The sequence below is a fragment of the Syngnathus scovelli genome, chromosome 8 (genome assembly GCF_024217435.2).
Source record: "Syngnathus scovelli strain Florida chromosome 8, RoL_Ssco_1.2, whole genome shotgun sequence".
Taxonomy (NCBI): domain Eukaryota; kingdom Metazoa; phylum Chordata; class Actinopteri; order Syngnathiformes; family Syngnathidae; genus Syngnathus; species Syngnathus scovelli.
Genome location: NC_090854.1, coordinates 11,048,921 through 11,071,441, shown reverse-complemented (window position 1 = coordinate 11,071,441; position 22,521 = coordinate 11,048,921). Strand labels below are relative to the sequence as shown.

At 40.1% G+C, this 22,521-nt stretch overlaps 1 protein-coding gene across 6 annotated transcripts in view; it reads left to right on the top strand.

Moving 5' to 3' along the window:
• The window catches only part of pard3bb (par-3 family cell polarity regulator beta b), a 100,174-nt gene that overhangs the window by 42,449 nt on the left and 35,204 nt on the right, over positions 1-22,521 (top strand). For all 6 annotated transcript variants that reach the window (XM_049727370.2, XM_049727369.2, XM_049727371.1 and 3 more), the window contains 13 exons: positions 2,302-2,385; positions 2,478-2,603; positions 3,126-3,378; positions 3,483-3,591; positions 4,846-4,985; positions 5,048-5,176; positions 11,024-11,215; positions 11,356-11,514; positions 12,732-12,870; positions 14,818-14,920; positions 15,013-15,113; positions 16,228-16,272; positions 21,957-22,172. In XM_049727370.2, the coding sequence (XP_049583327.1) occupies positions 2,302-2,385; positions 2,478-2,603; positions 3,126-3,378; positions 3,483-3,591; positions 4,846-4,985; positions 5,048-5,176; positions 11,024-11,215; positions 11,356-11,514; positions 12,732-12,870; positions 14,818-14,920; positions 15,013-15,113; positions 16,228-16,272; positions 21,957-22,172 (1,796 nt within the window). The remainder of the gene's footprint in view (positions 1-2,301; positions 2,386-2,477; positions 2,604-3,125; positions 3,379-3,482; positions 3,592-4,845; positions 4,986-5,047; positions 5,177-11,023; positions 11,216-11,355; positions 11,515-12,731; positions 12,871-14,817; positions 14,921-15,012; positions 15,114-16,227; positions 16,273-21,956; positions 22,173-22,521) is intronic.

Sequence of the window (22,521 nt, the reverse complement as noted above, 5' to 3'; positions counted from 1 at the left end):
GGTCTGGAGTGCCCTATAAAAACTGAATTTGAAGTGATTGCTCAGATTGGATATGTTATCACGTCCATTCATCATTCGAAAGAAACGGGCCGGCCTTTTGTAAACTATCTGGAGTTTGTGGATTCATCCAGGAGAATATTTGTGAGGTCAGAGTGATGGTTGATGGCTCACGAGATCCATTCAAGTTCAACCCAGAGCTGTTTGATGGGGTTGAGCTAAGCTAATCAGCTAGCTCGCTGTTTATTGAGGCATATAACAAAGTTTTGTCACCCGTGTTGACCTTTCAAGGGTCGTGTTCAATCAAGCCTTCAGCTATTATTTATTCGGGGATTTGCACCAAATCCTTTTCCACACAATGCATCTAAAAGTTGTCATCCTAAATAACCCAACAATTAGGCTGTCAAACATGCAAACGTGACAAAAGATGCATTGAAATGGCTCCGAACACCTGGGAATCCAGTGATACACCCATCACACAAGGTACAAAAATACAGCGTATTCATTCAAAATCTTTTTTTTTGTCTTTATTTTTGTATTTGCATACATTAACATTTTGCATAACATTAACATTTTTTTCCTCATTTGCATTCACTCCACTCCTGTATTGTGCGATGCACTTTGAAGGTCCGCTTGTGAAAATGTTGGAGTGCAAGAGGAGAATGATTCATTCAGTCCATTCGAAAACAGATGACAGGATGAAAATGCTTCGTTTTGTAATACGTTTCCTTTTGGCGTAATTTCTCCTCTGTGTGTCAGTCTTTCATATCAAGCATCAATGAAGTGGCAAGAGGGGAACACCTGCTCTTTTCATCTGTGTGTTTATATGTGTGCATGTGTGTGTGTGTGTGTGTGTGTGTGTGGAGGGGGGCTCTATTGTCCTTCTCCTTCCTCTCTCTTCTCATCCAATTTTTCCATCTTTTTCACAGTTCACGCCACTTGAGTTTTTTTTTGTGTCAAAAATCAAAAAGGAAATGTAAATGAATCCCAAGTACTTGATTCTGTGTTTTGGCGAGTGCCTAAGAAATCAGAGCAGAGTTGCAGGAAGGTTTTTTTTTTTTTCTTCTTCCCCTCGTTTATATTAATACTATTCATTAGCTTTAATTAATTCTGTGCTTCCTTCATTTCACTTTATCCAACTTACAGTGAGCACTCGCTTCAATTTTCCTTCCTCTGCTTTCTGTTTTTTTTGTCATTTTTGCGCTCATCGTTTTTATTCATTTTAGTGGCAATATAGTTCTCAATATGGGAAGGTTGGCAAGTTTAGTAAATTATTAGCTCTTTTGTTGCTAAATCTATCTATGTGGTAAACTATATTTAATCTTTATATTTTCGACTTTGTCATTTGGAGGTCTTCATCAACATGTAACTTGTAAGAGAAAAAAACACACATTAAGTTTTGCTTTGTGATTTTGTTTATGGTTTAAAATTGGTCACATTTTATTATGTCGTCGCTACGAAGGTTTCCATATATGCTGACTTAAAGATTAATTTTATTTCCCCTCCCTGGCCACATCCGTTTACTTCTCCACCTTCTACTTTCACCTTCACGTTCTTTAATGACGATCAGGCAGCACCGGCCTGATTTGTTTATACTGAATGTGGAGGAGAGACGAGATATAATGAGAACGCGTACCTTTCATGGCTTGCCCTTTGCCACCCGCCATGATCAACAATCGCCTCTCTGAAGTCTATCACCGTACATACCGCTTAGTTCGTTGGGTGCTTTCGCACGAGTGGACGGTGTTAAGAGAGAGCGAGACAAAAAAGAACAGATGGCATTGGAGACATAATTGAGGTTGTAGCTACACAGCACAAAACTAACTTGATACAAACTTCTTAAAACATACACAGAGGGTGTTGGGGGAAGGATTATTGGCTGCGCTCTCATAGATAAACTAATCAAACAAAAGACTTCAACGAGCACTCAAATTTAAACAGACACAGTACAAACTAGCTTCATATGTGAACAATCCAACTTCAAAACATTCTCACAGAAGACGAACAAGGAAGCGATAAGGAGAACCCAAATTGTTGGCTCACATCCACGCGCAATAAGTGGATGACTTTCAATAAAATAATCCCATTTTTTGAACACAAAGGGTTGTGTTCAGGGATTAATTTCACACATCATCCTCTAAAACAATGCCTCTATTTGTCAAAATGGTGTATCAGTCCAGCATAGATTTATTCATTCTTTCACGTTTGTATAAAAGAATTTTCTTCCTGCATATCACATTTCTAATGCTTCGATTTAAATTGAGAAGATGATTGTTAATATATATATATTTTCCATTTGTGTAGCCTAACCCGCACAGTGGAGATCCTGGGAGGGGACAGTCCTTTGGGAATCCACGTGGTTCCTTACTGCTCATCTCTCAGTGGACGGTGAGTTCGGTTCACACAAACCTAAATACCTCAGAAGAGCTTTTTTGAAGTACGTAAATGGCTCGACAATACACTTGTTACTCTGCTCCCAGGTCTCTCGGTTTGTATATCCGTGGAGTGGAGGAAGAAAGTCGCTCCAGTAAGGAAGGTTTGTTCCAGGAAGATGAGTGCATCGTCAAGATAAACAACACCAACCTCATGGACAAGACTTTTAGCCAGTGAGTTTCCTCCTACTTTTGTTTTTCAGGCCAAGGTAAAAAAAAAATAGCCATAACTTAATTGCTCGATAGACTTTCATGTTCCTAATGTCACCTCCTTCTTATCAGAGGGCTCATCTAACATGTAGCGACATCACAGAACAAAACAAAAGACGCTGCTGGCAGATGTCTGAGGAGTAATCCACGGAGAACACATTGTTTTTTTTTTCTGCTCATTCCGTTCAGAAGATTTGTTCAGGACTCATTTGAGACTTGATGTTTGTCAGTGTTTATTACACCGGCGAAGTAGCAGGCAAGCGGGCTAACATGGCGCCGTTTGGGGATGTAACCTAATTGTAGAACATTTACAAGACATACGCATGAATTTGCAAGAAATTATATGCTTTAATGATTACATTCCATTGATGTAAAAAGAAATTCATTTTATTTCTTTGAGATGCACCTGCATAATGTCTTTTTGCCCTTATTAATCTCTAATGATTGTGTGTGTTTTTAAGATTCTCTATTTTTGCCCTTTCCCAGAGCCCAAGAAATTTTCCGTCAAGCCATGCGCTCCCCGGTGGTGTCTTTGGAAGTACTTTCCTCATCCAACAGAGAGCGCTTTGAGAAGAGTCTGATAGGTCAACTGTTTAGCAGCAATGCCGGTCCTGACAGCAGTCCCCGAGTTCCCAAAACCAAAGAGCCGCCTCCGCCTGTCAAAGCCAAACCCGTGTTCAGGCCTCCTGAGAGCGCCATCGTGAGAGTGGCAGAAGATGCTGGCTCTCTGGAAGCCGCTGTGAGTCTCAAGCGCCCCCGCTCCAAGCTAAACTTATCATGTCCTCTGCAGGATTTGACTTTTTATTAAACTATTTAATACTGTCCTCTCTCCTGTTTGCGTAGAGATCCCAAGGTGGAAGCGAGAGCTCGCTTTCTGATAAAAGCCCTGCCCTGTCCAGTCTGATGGCCAGTAAGAAAGTAGGACGGAGATTAAGAATTGACCTTAAGAAAGGTAAGTCATGCCACACAACATAGATTTACTTTCATATTTGAGATCGTTTTCATCCATCAAGTCTCTATGCACTTTCAGGCCCCAAATATGATACAAACCAATGAAAAGGGAAATATAAATAACAGAGAGTGGCTTCTTCTGCCCCGCCACTGCATATTATAACCTTGGAATGTCTGTTGAGGACCCCTACTTGATTTCTTTTTTTTTTTAAATTGTCTATTTGTGACCAACCCTACCCTTGGTCTTTTCCCAAATCAAGACTTCCAAAAAGTACATTTTTGAGTATCTATAATATATGACTATAATGACAGCATCTCGCGTAGTATCTTAGAATGGGTAGCTGCTTTCTCTCTCACCCTTTTCCCCCCATTCCTAGCTCTCCTTTCTCTCTCCATCTTGACTTGTTCTCTTCAAGGTCTATTAAGTCTTTATTGATCTGTTCATTTCTGCTGATATGAATTCATAGCGGACCAAACTGCTGACTTGGCACTGCTAAAGAGACCGGACTAAATGAGGTCCATAAACTACACAACCAGTCTGTGTATTGGGCCCTGGCATTCATGTTTGAGTGCTTTCCCTACACATTGTGGGTGTGCGCGCACACGCATGCGCTTGCACGCATGCGAGCCTGCTTTTCACTGATTAGTATTTTAATCTTCCTCACTTCTCTTTCCAGAACATTCACTCTTCCACTGACTTACACCCCATTTCCGCTTTACTGTTCTATACTTCAACTCCCTCCCCATCGTGCCCCACACCTGAACTCTTTGCAGATACCAGGCAGTGTTTTAAAGGAATACACACACCGAGTTCTATCGTTTGTGCGGCACAAAGGGGCACAAAGCACAGTGTGGCGTTAGTTTGCTTCCAGCCAATGGCGAAGTGATTTTCGTACTCCCTAACACATGGAAAAGTTGGAGCAAGCTTGCTTAGTTACGTGCCCCAGACTGGCTAGCTGCTATTGTCATGTGAAGTTTACAGCGAAACAATGCATGTGTGTAATGCAGCTAAGTGAAAATTTTGTTAAGATACAAAATTCTTCAAGCATTCCTTCGTCAGCCCAAATTGAGTTCACAAATGCACGTATTAAACCGACGTGTGCAGTATGACAAAGGTAAAAAAAAAGACCCAGTCATGGAAGAGAAGACATTTCTGCAACTTGTGTTATTAGAGTTACAATTTTGTATAGATTTTTTTTGTATAGCATTTTCTGACAATAACAAATGTGTTCATGGGTTCAACAATGTCTTTTAGGTTCGGAGGGTCTTGGATTTACAGTGGTAACCAGAGATTCGTCAGTTCACGGGCCCGGTCCCATTCTTGTCAAAAACATTCTGCCACGTGGGGCGGCTGTCAAAGATGGACGCTTGCAATCAGGGGACCGCATATTAGAGGTAGGAATATTCATTGTTGTGCTGCCAGGTTATATAATATTTAATGGCTCCTTTGGCTGTAGGTGAACGGCGTGGACATAACAGGTGTCGGTCAGGAGGAACTGGTGTGCATGCTGCGAAGCACGCGGCACGGAGAGAGTGTGTGTCTTGTGGTTCTACGACAAGAGGACATGTTTCTGCCCCGCGAGATGGTAAGGTCCACTTAATGCTTTATTTGGAGACCGGATGACTTCCAATCAATCAATTTCATATCGTAATTTCAGTTATCCTCTTTCCATTGCTCGATACTTTGAGCCTTTTCTCAATGGCGGCATTGCTATAGGAATAATTTTTGATGGCATAAAAGTTGCCATGTGATTGTGTGGCACATAATGAGCACACTGTAAAGCCTCACGTTAAATTTGTTCCTTCATCACTGGTAATACCAATTAATAAAATGCACATTTGTTTATTCTCTTTCTGATTTTCAGTCTTGTCTTCTCTTCATATTCTTTTTCTTGGAAAATATTTTACCGTGACACCTGACATCAAATAAAGTACTTTTAATTTATATTTCGCTCGGGGATTCATTAAAATATTTGTGTGTTAACAGACAATACATACAAATTAAAACAATAATGAATCCTAGCATAGAATTGTTCAGCTTTGCTTCGTTGGCTCTGTGTTGTCCTGAGAGGGCAACGCCATTCAGTTAATGAGTCGACTTCAAAGCTAATTTTCACTTGTAAGAAAGTCATTAATTAATATTCCATTCACGCTTTATGTGACAGTTGGGAGATGACATTTTTTTTTTTTTTTTTTTGCACATTCAGAGAGTTTAAGTACCGTTACAGCCTTTTGCTCCTGGGGCATTGGGTGTTCAATTATTTCAGCAGCTCTTGTTTCTTCTGAGAAGGTATTTATTTGGCACTTGGCGCACTCAACTAATCTCGAGTTTAGTTTCTACAAATGAGAATGCAAATGTTATCTCGGAAAAATGGAATGCGGTTACTTGAATTGGCCAAAAAAAAAAAAAAAAAGACAAATCGATGAGGTTCCAGCTCCACGGCTCGGAATTGAAGAATGTGAAAAATGGATGGATTGACTCTCCATTACAGTTAATCGTGAGAACTGATTAATTATACGGTTGAACTGCAATTTCTCATAGAATAGCTTAGCTCAGCTTGAATATGTCAATAAAGTAGCAATGCGTGTGTGTGCGTGATTTGGACATGATTATTTAGTGACCGTGTACAATCTATACTGCAGACAAACAGGGCAAGGAATAGAGAATGTAACCATTATGCTTGACTAGATTGGTTGGGGCTCTGGCCAAGCAATGAGACTACCGGCACACAAAAATAGACCACGTCTGTATGTTTTGGAGCAATGTTCTAGTTTAAAGTTTGGAGGGACATTCTCAAAGTTGAGAGTTGTTGGTGATGAGGGAAAGAACTTTAGTTGTTTTTTTTTTTTAAGTTTAAGGTGTCACAAAATCAAATATATTTAGAATCAAATTCACTGTTCTAATTTTTTCACACACACACAAAGATTTTTTTTCTTCTACCTTTTCCGCCAAAAACCGGAAAGCGATAGAAACAGCAGTGTTTTTTTTTTCCCCAGGTAAAAGATTGCTCGATTCATTGCAAATAATCACATACCACAATGTTATGTGGGTTTTGAAAGAAAGATCTGTTAAAGTGCTCAAAAACGGCTGGAAACTAAAAAATACGAGAAACTCCGCTTTGTAAACATCCAGCAGTGAACGAGTTAATCGGGATTGCTATTTCATGGCAGGTTGGTTGTGTATGGGATATTGAGCCAGAAGAACCAAGATGAAATAATGGATCCATCTTGTCGATCTACCCCCCACTGCCAATGTTTCACTTCAGACCACCATCTGGTGTTGTTTGTTAACATCTGTGCTCAGTGTAGTACAAACACATTATTATAGTTCTACAGCAAAACACACTCTGGCACCAAGTCACCTCTAGCTAAGCATATAATCATGTTAATGAACAAAATGCACAGTCGGTACAGTAGAAACACACACATTGTATATCTAGTTACCAGTTCTGCATCACAATTAATACATTCGAAAAAAAAAAAAGAAGAATTCACCATTCAAGATGGCTACCAACTTTGAAAAAAAAATCACTAAGAGTGATCAGCGATATTGATTACACCAGATGGACCCTAAAGAATATCCTGTATGTATTAAAACAATATTGAGAAGCTCCTTCATTCTGCTCTCTCATACCGGACACCGTGTTTGTGTGTCACTTTTCACTGGTAATGTCGCCGTTGTGACCTCATGCCACTGTCCTTATACATTTCCCCATCTGTTATGCCCACAGAGACCTGGGCGTGCACACATACACACCAACACACTGACTCCAAGGCAGCTTTGTGTCTCTGTAGGATTTGCCATCCTCTCAAGGGAGGTCATCTGAGAATGTCTCTTCTCTTTGTTTTTTCATGCCTACCTGTTTTCTTTTTCGATTAGCATATTGATTGTAGACTGCATTGCAGAAATGTTGGCCAACATTAAATACACATTAGCTTCCACGAAATAAAATAAAAAGATATTCTAAGCATGAAGCGCCAAGCCAAAACAATACCGAATAGACATTACATATGCATCCTGTTTTATAATAATACATGTGAAATATCAAAAATAGTTACCGTAATTTCCGGACTATAAGCCACGACTTTTTCCCCAAATTTTGAACCCTGCGGCTTATAGTCCGGTGCGGCTTATAGTCCGGAAATTACGGTAACTCTTGTAAGAAAGCAAAGTGTGGGGAGTCTCTGCCCCCAGCAGCCTTTCGATATAGTATCCCTTCTTTGACGCTTGTTTCTTTAGGAAATAGGTGGCAATACCACAAAATAACACAAGTGCGAAAATAGAGCTGGTGCCGCAATAAAAATGTCCGTTGATAGTTTATTCAACTTTGTTCCGAATCTTCTAAAGTCTTTGTCTTTGCTGTCCGAGTTGAAGAGAAGCAGCGCAGCTTCCTCTGACATCTTATCACGGACTTGAGTGGGATAATGCGCTCTTGGGCTGAGCAGATCTGAACATCCATCCAAATGCTCCAGTGGGTGGGGATTAGATTTAAAAACATGTACAGCTAACACCAAGCACATGGACTAACACATGGAGCTCAACACACACAAAAGAAAAGCTAAGAAGACATGAGAATGTGATGCATCTCAAAGCACAACTAAAACGATAAATTATTTCATCTTCCTTTCTCGGACTATCTGCTGGTTTCCCCTTGAGGCAGAAAAACTTTTTGACTTCCCACCATTAAACTTCTCATTGGAGCCTTTACCCTTTGGCATTCAGGTAATCGTTGGAGAAGTGTGATGAGTGATTTGACAGCGAGGGCTTTAAGTTGAGTAGGCACAAATGGGAAAGTTATTTACCAAAGTCATGAGCCCGACACCTTGAAACTATTATCATCCAGGATTCATAATGTCTCAAGAAGATATGCAATAAGACCAGTGGCCATAAAATGATGTGGCTAAACTAAACTAAATAAATTGTACAATGCAAATTTCCTCTCGTACTACCCGTCTTTTTCCACATTTTCTCTCTGTATTTCCGCCTTTGCCTCATCTAAATGATTTGTGCGTGCGAGTCGGTCATGCTTAGTTTAATAAATCACAAGCACACCAATAGACAAGAGACCTGAGACCTGTTAATGGTACATAATCCAGTTGATCCGTCATCACGGTAAGCCATTTAAATGTTAAACGACCGGCATGGGGAGGTTCATTTGCAAACATCTTTTTCTATAATGAGATCCGTTTGATAGAGTACCTATAACAGCCCACAGAAAATCGCATCGGCATAAAGTACTTTTTCTTATTTGCGTTTTCCATTTGAGCCATCATACACAGTCATGATTAAACAACAATTGCCATGAGACATACTGTATATAACACCATCATGGATTCTATCTATATGGACTTATTGCAATAGTTGTATCATGCAATGAAAATATTATGCTGTATTATATTAATTTCATACACAAACCCGCTGATTAGTAGTTTTGCCTCTGTCTGTTTTTCTCTTAAAACCCACTGGAGAAGTCACTAGAGGTTATGCATTGTTCAACAAGAAGGTGGAATTAATCAGCTCGATAAACAATATATGATTTGAATACTTTTGTCAGATTCTATGAACATCTCACGGCCCATGGGAAGTCTCACCTGCTGCTGATATCTGTTGGTTTAAGTTCTGTATCCAAATCTGTCATTCTTCCAGAATTGTTTATTTCTGCAACATGATAAAGAATTGGGATTGTATCGTAATTAAGGATGTGGAAATAAAATACTGTAGTAGGAGTAACAGAAATGTTTTAGAGGTCTAAAAATGTTCCATTATCTGTCAGCAGTTCTTCCTGGTGTTTATCTTTTCTGTCTGGGCTTGTGTTGCCTCCTATCCTGTCTAGACACTGACTGTCAGTGTGATCAGGACACTGTGCAGGAAGGAACATTCTAGTAATCCCTGCACTGTATATCCATACAAAAAGAATATTACAATTTATTAGAGTTCATTCAACCTGAAATGTCTTGTAAATTTGACACGCTACAGAACAAATGGTGCTGACAAACCTCCCAAATTTGATTGATTAAAAGATATCGGCTAGCTTATAAAATAAGGTGTAAAAATTGTGAGTTATCTTTGTGGGCATGTCTGTTGAATGCCTGAAACCCAGCCCTGCTGAAAAATAAATACTACTTTCTTGAGCACCAGCACAATACTTTGTCTACTTTCTTAGGCCTTGATATCGCCACATATTTGAGCTGACACAATATATCCGGTTAACCCTTGCACATCATGGCGAGAGGCTACAACAGCTAGCTTGCAAGCTAACAGGCTAGCAGGGTTTCTCTCATTCGACGGGCAGGCAGCAAGATTGTTCGTGCCGTCACTTCACGGATTAGGAATTTAAATAATGACACTGAGCTGTTTTGTAAATTCAAGTATCTCGGAAAGATGCATTTACAGGGCATTGGCATAGCTAGCTAGCTAACTGCATGCTGTTGTGGTAGAAATAAGCTCTCGTCTCTTTATTTAGTGAGAGCTCCTACTTTGCTGATAAGAAGCATGTTAAATTTGCCGGTCTTATTCTCGGCTGCTTCATAGAAGATGCTCATGCCCCAGCTCTATTTCTAAGGCCGCCGCGTACACCCTGTAGCCCTGGAAACCGGTCCATCTAGCATCTTGTTGAACCTTTTAGCTGTCATCATGCATTCCATTTGCAATTGCTACATGGATCATGATGGATGCCTATTATGTCTGGGTTCACCTGAGGCAGAGGACTGACAGATTATCCCTGTACTGGTTGTAGCCGCAGGCGACTTGCAAATGGGAATGGTTCCGTTGCTTGGGAACATGTGCTTACTGTACAATGCTTTGATGATGAATGTTCTGCTCTGCTTTGCCGGGCTTTACAAAATGATTAGCATACGCGCTCAGTTGTAGCTTTAGGGGAACCTTGTTGATGAAAAGCAAACAGGAGACAGGGAGGAAAAGGCTTTTCCTGTAAGTGACAGGTTCATATTTGTTTAAGGGGGAAGTTGGCGTGGCTTAAAATCCTCAGTCCCCGATCAAAGCCACACCCCTCATTAACATAAGGAAATAACTTATCACTTAAATTTAAAAAAAAAAAAATTGTTAAAAAAAATAAGAAGGAAAAACTTATTTACGTTCATAACACTCCACCTTCTGTTCCCAATTGGTTGTTTTTCCTCGGGCGCGGTGACTTTTGCATGGCTTAAAATCCTCAGTCCCCGATCAAAGCCACACCCCTCATTAACATAAGGAAATAACTTATCACTTAAATTGAAAAAAAAAAAATGTTAAAAAAATAAGAAGAAAAAACTTAAAACTACATTTTACGTTCATGACACTCCACCTTCTGTTCCCAATTGGTTGTTTTTCCTCGGGCGCGGTGACTTTTACAAATTAAATTATTATTCGTTATTTTAATGGTAAATTGAAAAATGATTCAATTCGCCATTCCTTGTTTTCTCTTCTGCTTCAGAAAGATGAGGGGCCTCGCGACCATGGCTTAATTTTGGAGAATGGAAAGGAGCAGCTCATGTTCGAGGTGCCCCTCAATGACTCTGGCTCCGCAGGTTTGGGTGTCAGCCTCAAAGGAAACAAGTCGAGGGAGACAGGAGAGGACTTGGGAATTTTCATCAAATCTGTCATCCATGGAGGAGCTGCTTACAAGGTGAGCGACCTACAGTGGAAAAGGTCCCTCAAATTTCCAGTGACCCTAAATGAAAGCAGCATTACCTTTACTTTCCCATTGTAAAATGTGCTACTTGACCCAATTTTGAAGGGCATCCAATGAACATATTTGTGGTACAGGATGGACGTCTGCACGTCAATGATCAGCTGGTCGCCGTGAACGGAGAATCTCTGCTCGGACGCTCCAATCATGTGGCCATGGAGACACTCCGCCGCTCTATGTCGCATGAGGGAAATGTCAGAGGGACCATTCAGCTTGTGGTGATGAGAGCACTGAAGGTACGCAAACAGAGATGCAAGTCAACTTTGGCAATCTTTAATTCTAATATTTTTTTTTTCTCGAAGACTGTTTCCTGTACCCTTTCTTTGGCTCCCGTGGAATAAAGGAGACTTCTTTTTCACAGACTATTGACTTTGCCTCTTTCCACAGTGACTTTTCAGCGCTTTTAGCTCCATTTATACTTGACACGAGTCTCCCCGCTCTTTTTTTCTGCTCTTACCAGCTAACTGCAAAAGAGCATTTGCACCGGTTTTGTCCTTGCGCTTTTGTGAGTGCGTGCGTGTGACTTGGTGTTCATCTCTCAGCTGTATCTCTTTTCTCTATCAGTAAAAAAGGTTCTTTTCATCCTGGCTGCTATTCAGCAGATCCACTTTGCATCGCTCCGTAGAATCTATCAAGGGCCTTGTGCCACACTGAGCTTGACTCGAATGTAAATGGCTTTTTTTTTTTCATTTTGCATTGGCTGCTGGTAGTGGAACGGAAGTACAGATCATGGATGTTCAGTAAAAAAAAAAAAATCACCGCTTCAGACATTTCACTGTTTGTACTGTTGCTTGAAAATAAGAGTTCCTCAGCCCTTTAGTCACAGATATTATAAGAAATATGGGCTGCGCGTACTAAAAGCTATAAGACATTAGCATAACAATGTTCCAATCTGATTTGTGAGTGTAGATAAGAAACTGCGGAGATCCGCCTGTCGAAACAATAAAACGTATGAACCACTAAAATATAAAAAAACACAGCGGTGTCCACTCACGCGATGGATTTGTCGCTGAGCATGTGGCTTTCTTTTGCAAAATATTCTTCGCGCTGCCAGACAATATTGATGTGTTCAGGGAAGAAAAGCAATTTTTGGGAGTTTGTTTGAGGTCTTTCTTGAGAGACAGAAAACGCCACTCATGCATATGCATATATGTTAATTAATACACCGTTTCTGCTTACCAGACAAACTATGAATATATGCTAATTTAATTCCCAAAGAACTCTCATGAAAAAGACAGAAATATATTACAACATTGAAATGCCTGATTTGTTTTTCTCAGTATCTTAAAGAGGCCGAACTGTCTACGCAAGTGCAGTTATAACAGCTGTCATTGATATGACTTTCCCAACTTTTAGTACGCAGGCTCGTTATGATATTTTTCTTCTCGGAATAATGAACAATAGACTGTAAAATTGTTGTTGAGGTCACAATTCTGAATGTGTCATTTTTCAGGATCAACATGGTCTGTCATCCAGTCGCTCACTTGATAACTCCCCGATCCCGTCTCGGTTGATGAATCAAACCAACAGTCCCACAGGATTGGTTTACCCGACTAACTATCACGTCAACAGCGCACTCCACACATCTGATGGTGAGTAATCGTACAGTAAATTAAAAAAACAAATCACCAGTCCTTTCAACCCGCTTTGAATTATTGTAGCATTGCTTTATGTCCGACATTTCAATAAGAAAAGAAGAAGTAATGACAAGAGGAGGCTTTTATGGAAGCAATAGATTTTTCCATTCTTCTAATAGCATTGGCGTGACACGCGGGCTGTTTGTCAAGCTAGCTACAATGGCTACAAAGTTGATTTATTAACCTGATTGGCTTTTTATGGATATAACACAGAAAAAACATTTTCCCAACCACCTTGTACTTTTTCTTCAAATATGCTGTCTCATAAATTATTTCTCGTGTCAGGGTCAAAATATTCAATTACATTTTGATGATAGCTTAATCAGACCAGATACACTGTAAATGACTTTTAATTTCTAAATTAAATAAAAACCTGATGGCAACAAATTTCTCCTCAACTCAATTTTAGATTTTGGCCCTTTAAGGGAGAGCAATTCAGGCAAAAGTTCTGCCTGAGCAAAGTTATTTAGTTTGAGAAAATCATTTTGTGTTGTTGAAACAGCTGGCATTTCGTTTTCCAATAACTTCAGTCAAACAGAGGCACTGAGTTAATAATCAAAATCAAACAAATTAATGTTTTACGGATGAACTAAAAACGACTGGGACAGCTACTGTCATCTACTTGACAATTTTAATTAGCGATGACACCCTATCGCCTTTTTATTTCTCCCTCACTCTTTTTTCGTTGCTGTTTATCCTTCCTCTCGTGTTTGTCAAGCTTTTCCTGTGTTTTAGTTGAGGCAATGTTGACCTTCTTCACCTAATCTGTTTAGTATATGAGCGTGCATGAGTTTGCACAAACATAGTGTGTGCGAGGCTGTTTTTTTATTTTTTTTTAATTTGTGTCTCTGGAGTTTGCAGATGTGCGAGCGTTCGAGTAAGCACGCTCGTGCTCTGATTGTTAGCCGGAATCAAACTGTGTTATCTGTGTGTGTTTTGTGTGTTTACGCTGGATGTGGTAAACATGTCTGACCTTGCTCTTCAAATTCACCTCATCTACAGTGTCATTCACATGTAAATAATAGTGAGGACATTTTTCAAGTGTGTATATTTCGAGCTAAGCGTCACCGTGTGAATGACGCGTGAGCTACGAAAGCGAAAAGGAGAGAGGGTTCCAAATACAGAAGGTCAGACGCACAAAAAAAAAAAAAATGGGCATCTGCTACTGCTACCGGATGATTTATCTTTTAACAGAAAAAATGCCTTTTTCACATCAAAGAGTGGGAGGCAGTGAGAACAGATTTGTGTGTGTGCGCACGAGGTGAAAGAAGAATGTGTTTTTGACAGTGGAGACGATTAAGGTGCTGGCAGTGACGAGAAATGACTAACTTTGACGGGGAAAAATGGAAAATGGAGTGGAAGATGTGATGATTAATGGGAGATCTGAAAGGCGTAGTAACAAAAAAAATATTACATTGTAAGATGATAACCAAAGTTACAGTGCAGCTACATGGAAAGTATTTTATCAAACGTTGGCATACATCTAATTATTCTTTATGGAAACATTTTTACTTTTTTGTTTAAAATGGCTTAGAATCCAGCATCGTATTGTAAATCTATGGCACTCTGTGTTCCAAAGAGGAGAGCCTTTGTTATTTTTAAAAGGAACATTTGGGACAATTAGGATCTCAACCTTGCTGAGAATTGAGCAAAGAACTGCTAATTCACTCCGGAGGTTCTCCAGGGATCCTGTGTGCAGACAGAAGAAAACATACTTTTGGTATGATTTAGATTTAATGAAAGGTTTGTTGTGGTTGTGTAAGCCCTCGCAACTCAAAACATACAATAAAATAAAAGTGATTGTGTCATTAATAGCAATAAACAGACAATAAGCCAATTAGTCTGCAATGTAATGTATGGACAAAAAAAGGGCACTGGACATTGGCACTGTATATTTTTCAGGGTCCTATGCGAGTTATTCTCACATTGATGACGAGGCAGATCACAATGGACATGGTACCGAGGCAAGAAGCTCTGCTCAACCGTTCTCCTACCTACACGGAAGGTGAGTTGATCATTTCAGCGATTGAGACATTTTGTAGTTTTAAATAAATATTCTAAGAGTTTAAATGAATATGTTGATGATTCTGGTACCAGGAAAATGTCTCCGTCCCAGTACGACGCCAAGCAGCAGTTCCAGCATGTGAAGGCCTCCAAGAGCGTTGACTTGGGCACCGCTCCAAACCAGACACACACTGGTGGGCATTTTTTATATTTAGCTTTTCATGCATTTTCAGTCACTCCTGGGGTTGAATTAGCAATTCCAATTTAATATGATTATATGCCTTTTTTTAACTATTTAGATCCATTTCTAATATATTCATACAATGCATGAAACAACTGAAATGCATCACAATGAACATCATAACATAGATGTAAACAAATTTGAAAATTCATATCTCGGCAAATTCTTTTATGTTTTGCAGACGTGGATGTATCTATGCCACCATTCAGTGCATTTCAATGAAAATAATAAGCTCATTATATTAGCTTCAACCAATCTTTGGAAATGAAATGAGACATCTCAACTGCACCCGTATGCATATTTACACTTTATCTGCGTGAAACCAAAGTAGACGCACGGTGACTTGCCAAAAGTCTGGGGCTGCAGAAGCCGTCATAAAAATTAGCCACAAACTGATGTGGTCACCAATGCACAGTGCTAGAATTACGTTTTACGCTTGCTTTTGATTAGGAAAATATTTGCAGCGCGCAGCCATTTACTGTTTGGTTTTTGTGGTCTTGTGTGTATTTGGCAGAGAGCTACCCGTCGGTTGGTGTTGGCTTTTCATCTTTTTTTTTCCTTTTCATTTCTTCACCGCAAAGGGCAAAGAATAGCTCAAAAGTGCCTTTTTTAAAATAGGTGAAAAGTAACCCAAAGCTTGACTAGGGACAATTATGAAAGCTGTGGTGTCCAACAGAGGAGAAAAAGGCCAACACAGCTGGTTCAGTTTGAGTGGTGAAGAAACAACATGACTGAATAGCGAGGGGGATGATGGAAAGAGGCGAAAGTGAAGTGACGTCTTAGAGATGAAAGCCCCGACTGATATTTTCAAAGAGAAAAGTGAGTGCTAGTGATGAATGAGATGACTTGCTTGCGAGCTGTGATGCTGACTAAACATTCCGGGATGAAGATCAGATGGTCCCGATGGCAAGTTTGGCGGTGGGGTTGAGAAGAGGGACTTTGGCACATTTGGAAATTTCGTCATGATGAGTGGAAATTTTGAAGATCAAGTAGAGCCCAATTTGAAATGTGGCTTGGTGCGGATTGTATGTGTTTCATTATTATTGATAATTTTTTGTTTGTTTCAGGTACAGATGTGAGCCATGAAGGATCCCAGGTTGAAAACACTGCAGGTGAGGAAACCTTCTCCAAATGACTACTAAATGATTTTTTGCCCGCTCATAGTTTCAGCCCAAAATTACCTTCCTACACTGTGAACAGATTCCAGGCACAAACTTGAAACTTGAAAACTAAAAACAATCCTTTTCTCAAATCATTGTCTCTGCATTGAATTGAATGGAAATGCCTTTAATCCATTCCAGCCTTCAAACTTTTTTTAAAGAAGAATCACTTTGTTGATAAAAAATAAAATAAGAATAAGTGAATATAATATAAAGACATTTTATACAAAAATATATAATATAAAGAAATGTATATATTATAAAGAAACCTTTTGACATTTTTGGTGCAACTCTATGGACATGCGCTGCTTCTTCTGGCGTGCACGCCCAGGCCACCTGGGGGCAGTATAATCCCATCACTGCGCTCATATCTCAAATTTTGGCTCACAAGTCAAAACAAAAGAATCGAAAAATGGCTCTTATCTTAAAACTCCCAACTCCCATATCATATAAGGCATCACTATGAATAAAATAGTGAGTCAGCGTTTACTATGAATTTAGTTGATCTTATTACAAAGTCAGTCATTTATTGTGACTTCAAGTGCGTCAGCTTTTCTGGAAAATACCTTTTGAACGTTTTCCACATTCCACTTTTTTTCCTCAGCTTTAAAGTCGTCATTACGTTTCATTTAAAAGGTCCATAACCATTAAAAAAATGGGAGCTAGCACACAGGCATAATGTGCATTATGGCAAAATCATGGGCAGAATGCAACATGTGCTTTCTAGAAATGAAACGCTAATAAAAGAGAAATGACTTCTAACCGCTGGAAAAATTGAGGGCAAAACATGTTTCTTTTCGAACCCTTTCCCAGAATTGGTTTGGACCTACTTCTTTCATCCTGATGCACATTTTATATGCTCGAGTTTGGGAAGGACAATGCTTTCCGGATGCAGTATAGTATATATAAGTAGATTATCCCAATTATTGTTCACACCAAACTCGGTTCAGTCGCATTTCTGTCCCAACTCATTTCAGGACTTTTGAGGAGTACAGATTTGATAAAACAGTGGGCAGTGTTGGGTGAGCTCTTGGGAAAAACATCAGCGGCTGTGAAACCGTCATTTATGGGAATGCTGTTTTTTTCCTTTAACTTCCCGCCACGATTTTCCACCTCCACACCCAAAAAAGCAACACAAAATTTGATGATCATCCTTTCCATATGGCGTCCTGATGATGATGGAAATTCTTCATCATACGTTGGCACATAATCCACTCCACATTATATTGTAATTAAGCAGACTCAGAGATGAAGGTGTGACATAAATGGTAGTTCGTATTGCATTTGAATTCTCTCACATAATATTAGGCAGTATAGAAATTCAATACGGGGACGGTCGGGGAAATGCCTCGACTGATGCGCTACATATTCACACGCTCGACAAGAGATATTGCGTTACAATGATCCTAATGATTGCGCTAATCGTTTCGGAGAGATAAAGCATAAAATCAGCACTAATATTTTCTGGAGCAAAACTTTTTCAACTGCACTTGGTCTCTTTCCCGGAGCGACTTTAAATAGGACGGAACGGTCTGCTAAGCATATTGCTGATCGGACAAAAAAAAAAAAAAGCAAGCGGTTCTACTTGTGTTTCTTCTTTTACCGTGTTAATAAAAACAGCCCACAGCTTTGTGTGTGTGCGTAATGAGCACATGAATATGTGTAAAAATGGATTCATTTATGCACAAAAGTGGATTTTAAATGTGTGTCAGAACGTATTACCAGACGGTAGAATAAAACACTCGGCACAAGTCAATCCATTTTCTAATGACCTTTTTTGCAGAACTTCTATTTGGAGTAAAATACTTGTCAGCTTTTCGGTTTGCCTGTTTAATGTCGTCTTCTCCCCCAATTATTTCTTCCTCCATCCACCGCTAATGTCCTCACTCTCGTGCTCTCGCTTGCCCTCTCGCAGTCTTTTTCTCGCCGACAGCATTCCGGCTTAGAGGCTGACAATCAGGCAGAGGGGCTTAGGAGGAACAACGGCTCCCTGAAAATGTGTTTGTACGTGATGCTGAGGGAGACCATTGTCTGAATCTCTCCCTCGTGCAACTTTGACTTTGATGGCAGTCACATACTGCCAAGACTCTGCCAAAAAAAAAAGAAAAAGTGTCTTCAGAGACGTTTCTGCCTCTGCGATTGTTTATTGCTATCTGTTGCCTTCTTCTTCTTCTCCTCATTTTTTTTTACAGATTTGTCATTTTGTCCATTGTTTCCTTGTCTTGCTGGTTCTTGCTGACTTTACTTGGGATTCAAGCTCAAAGCCACCTACTTAGGCTTATATGGATTGATGTATTGATTTGTCAGTGAGCGAGCGAGAGAGAGTCTCTGTGGGTGTGTACACGTGTACATCACCGCACATTAGCTCTTCTCAACAGTCCTTGGACACGCAGTACAAATAGCTCAGTCTCTTCTCCTGTCTGTTTGCATCGGTAAACGTTTGCTCCGCCCTCGTAGCAATACGGCACACGGGGTTCAAGAGCTTTCTTGGCTGCTGCTTTGTATATACCCAATGCTCCTTGACCCCCATCTCCGTTTTCTCCAGTAAGCCAATAAAAGTGAGCAGTAATCAGTAGATGGTCAGCACTGTCCTTTTTTTGCTGGCCAACCCATTTGTCTCTATCAGCTTCCACTCGGTTATCAATGACATGCGGGTGGATCGTATATGTCATGGTGCTTGAAAGAGAACGGCAACAAGAGAGGGAGGCCATTTGTTTCTGTCCTCATTTGTCAGGAATTTGCCAGAAGATGACTTGGTTTATAAACAGCTGTGTCGGCGAAGGAGGAGAATTGCTTGTATAATTAAGACAGCAGTCCTTAACATCCATAAATATTGCGTCTGTATTTTTTATTTTTTTTTGGTTCTCCATTCCTTTGGTTCTCGGCCGGAGTGAGGTCAGCCTATCGTTGAAATATCATCGTCTATCTTAGCCCTACTTTTGCCACAACATGGATGTTCTTGAATATTTTTCTTAACTTACCGTAAGGAGGTTCTTGGATACGTTTAAACGTGTTTAATGGGATTTGCCATCGGGGACTAATAATAGTTGTTCACCCGGGGCAAATGAAACAAACTGCTCATTGCACTGTAATCTTTTTATTTTTTGCTGTGATTTAAGATGTGAATTATAGGAGATAAGATGTCATGTATAATGCATGTTTTGGAATTAGAGCTATCAGATCAAGGATCATCTTGATAAAAGGGATCATAAGCATCCAAACAAGCCTGATATCACTTCTACTAATATTTTATCGCTTAAGGCATGGATGATTCAAAGGAGCCCATGACTTTTAAGTTTTATCACTAAGTGGTACAGTCGGACCGGAGTTAAAAAAAGTACAAGCTAAAAGAAGTACAAGCTAGCTAGGTAGGTTCTCTTGCATTTAATATTGTCAGTTTTATTATCTCAGTGAACTCCGGATCAGAACCAAGGTGAGTTTTGGGATATGACTACAGTGTTTTTTTGAAATGGTTCAATGTGACATTTGTCTCAAGGATCTCAGGTCGCCTTGGCGTGGCCGCAACTGTCAGTTAGGACTTTCAAATCAGGCCCAACTCGTTTGTTTTGCTGCTGTACTGATACAGGAACAGCCTGAACAGGAAGAGGGAACAGTTGGGTGGAGACCGGTTTAAAACTAATAATAGCAAAATATGTTGAGTATGTTTAAAGTTCCAAAGCTCCGACTCAGACGAGTGGTAAGTGGCAAATTGACACGACTGTATTTCTTACTCGCTCACTGTTACATACCTCCGGAAAACATGTTCCAGGTATATTTTGCATTTGAATGTGGATTTAGACGTCTAGAACCAAGCTACATCTCTTTTTAAGAGACTGTATGGCGTGTTTAGATTTTCTCCAAGTGAGGAATGTTGGCAGGTCTGCTGGCTCTGTATTGTTGAGCTGCTCCTTAGCGTAATTTTGACTTTGGAAGTAGCCTATTGCCTCGATGCCAAGAAAATAGCTTCGGGATAGCTTGGCAAGCTATCTCATTGTGTTTTATTTTCAAGATGTCATGCTCCTCTTTACTCTTAAAATTCCTCACGCTCTTTGTTCTTGTCTTAGTGTCTGTTTTCCTCTGCCAGTATCGTTTTCTACCCTTTCCAACTAATCACTTGTTCTGTCATCTCTCTGACTGTTTCTTTCTTTCTCGCTCTCCCTCCAAAAGCGGCTTAATGCTATCATCTTACATTTGGACCGCAGTAATTACATTTATGACACAAATCCTGTTAGGAACAAATACTTTGTGTTTGGAGAGCAAGTGTGTTTGAGTGACAACATAACAAACCGCTTTGGGCTTTTGTGTAGGATATCTTCAACTGAAAGCTCGAGAATTGTTGATAAGAACGTGACACAACCTAGACTTCATTTATAAATTTGAGCTGAACTTCCAGCAAAATACTGTTGCTTCGTAACATTGTCGTTAAGTCATGATATAATAACAACAAGTTAATCGTTGATTGAGTATTTTCGACAAGGCAGCAGCAAATGGTCGTATTTTGTTACCGATTAATTTTCTGGTTATTGTCTGCGTTAAATTATAATTATAATGGGCATCTGGACATAATGTGTGGTGTGTTTATGGATGGGAGCATCACCAGTCACAGCCCCTGTCCATCTCTCCTGCCAGCAGCCAATGTACATTATGCATGCATGCATTCTGTGTGTGTGTGTGTGTGTCTGCGCCCGAGTGGGTGGGCCAAAATTGATGCTGCAGTCACGTCGTCATCAGCCTTCTAATCTCAGAACAAAATACACACATACAAAAACCGCAGGAGCAGTCATGTGTATAGGGAATCATTATCTTAAGTGATTCGGGTTTAGCCATCATGAATCAAAGTGGCATCGTATCGACAATCTCCAGCCATCTCGTGTGTTTGTGTGTGCGTAATGTTAACCTGTACAAATGTATTTGGAGCTGGCAACAGGCCGAGTCGAGCTCACCACTTTCCATCCACCCCCCCCTCCCCTTTTTGCTGTCTGTCACCATGTTCTCAAGAATAAACTTAATCTGCTCTACCTCCCTGATGTTATTCCTCCCTTCCATTTTGTCCAGAAATCACAATATAAACCATTTTATTAAGGAATTCTTTATTTAGTGAAAATTCACACTCCCGCCCAGTCACTGGAAAAAAAAAAAATAACACCCAGCATTAAATGCAACTTTTCTTTCTTTTTCGTCGTTCTGTTTTTTTTTTGAAACATGAACGTGTTAAAACTTTGCAATCCAGTCTGTTACACGCTTGGCATCACCTTTGCATTCTCCAGATGGTCCAACTTACACCTACAATCTCTTTGGCTACATTTCTTTGCAGTCGACTACAGTTCTGTTACGTTTCATTATTCCTTCTGCGGTTCCCCTTCCTCCCTCGGTAATATCTCTCAATGCGGTCATGATGGATAGCGAACCCGTTGGACTCGAGCAAACACATCCATCACCATCTCAACAATGCCACAGTAAACTCAATCACAGTTTTGGTTTCATGGCACAATTGCTCTCAAAAGGCCACACGTCCCACAGTCTTCTTGACTCCCGGTTAGCTTCTTCTGTTCTCCATCCATTTTTTTTCCTATTTTTAAAATGATGTATTTTAGCAAATAAAACACACGCCTTTGTGTTCTACTGTTCCCTTTTAGCTCCGCAAACCCCCGCAGGTCTCGGCCCGACTCTCGGCTTAAAAAAATCCTGCTCGCTGGAGAGTTTGCAGACGGCTATGTCCGAAGTCAACCGAAAGAATGAACTCCTACCTTTCCATCGCCCTCGTCCAAATATGGCCCGAGGAAGAGGTTGCAACGAGAGCTTCAGGGCGGCTATCGATAAGTCCTACGACGGGCCACCAGAAGACGACGACGGTGAGTGTCATTTCAAGTCACAAATATTTGTCTTGTTGACCGCTTCACAGGACTTGTCATTTGTTTTACAGCGTTCTCGTGATTAGCATGTGTCCCTCACAGTTCTGAGGTGTGGGAACCATACAAACGGCTCAAAGCAATTTCAAATCAACATTTTAGAGCAATGAACAATCATTTGCTTTTTTTTCATTTTTGCCCACAGGATTGATTTAGAAAAGATATGTTTCATGAATTTTGGAAGAATCCCAGACTACCACACTGCTGTCAACACAAACAGTATGAAGCAATGCAGCAGATTGCCCTTCAGTACATGATTCAATATTTAGCCGGGCTTTAGCTTTTAAATATT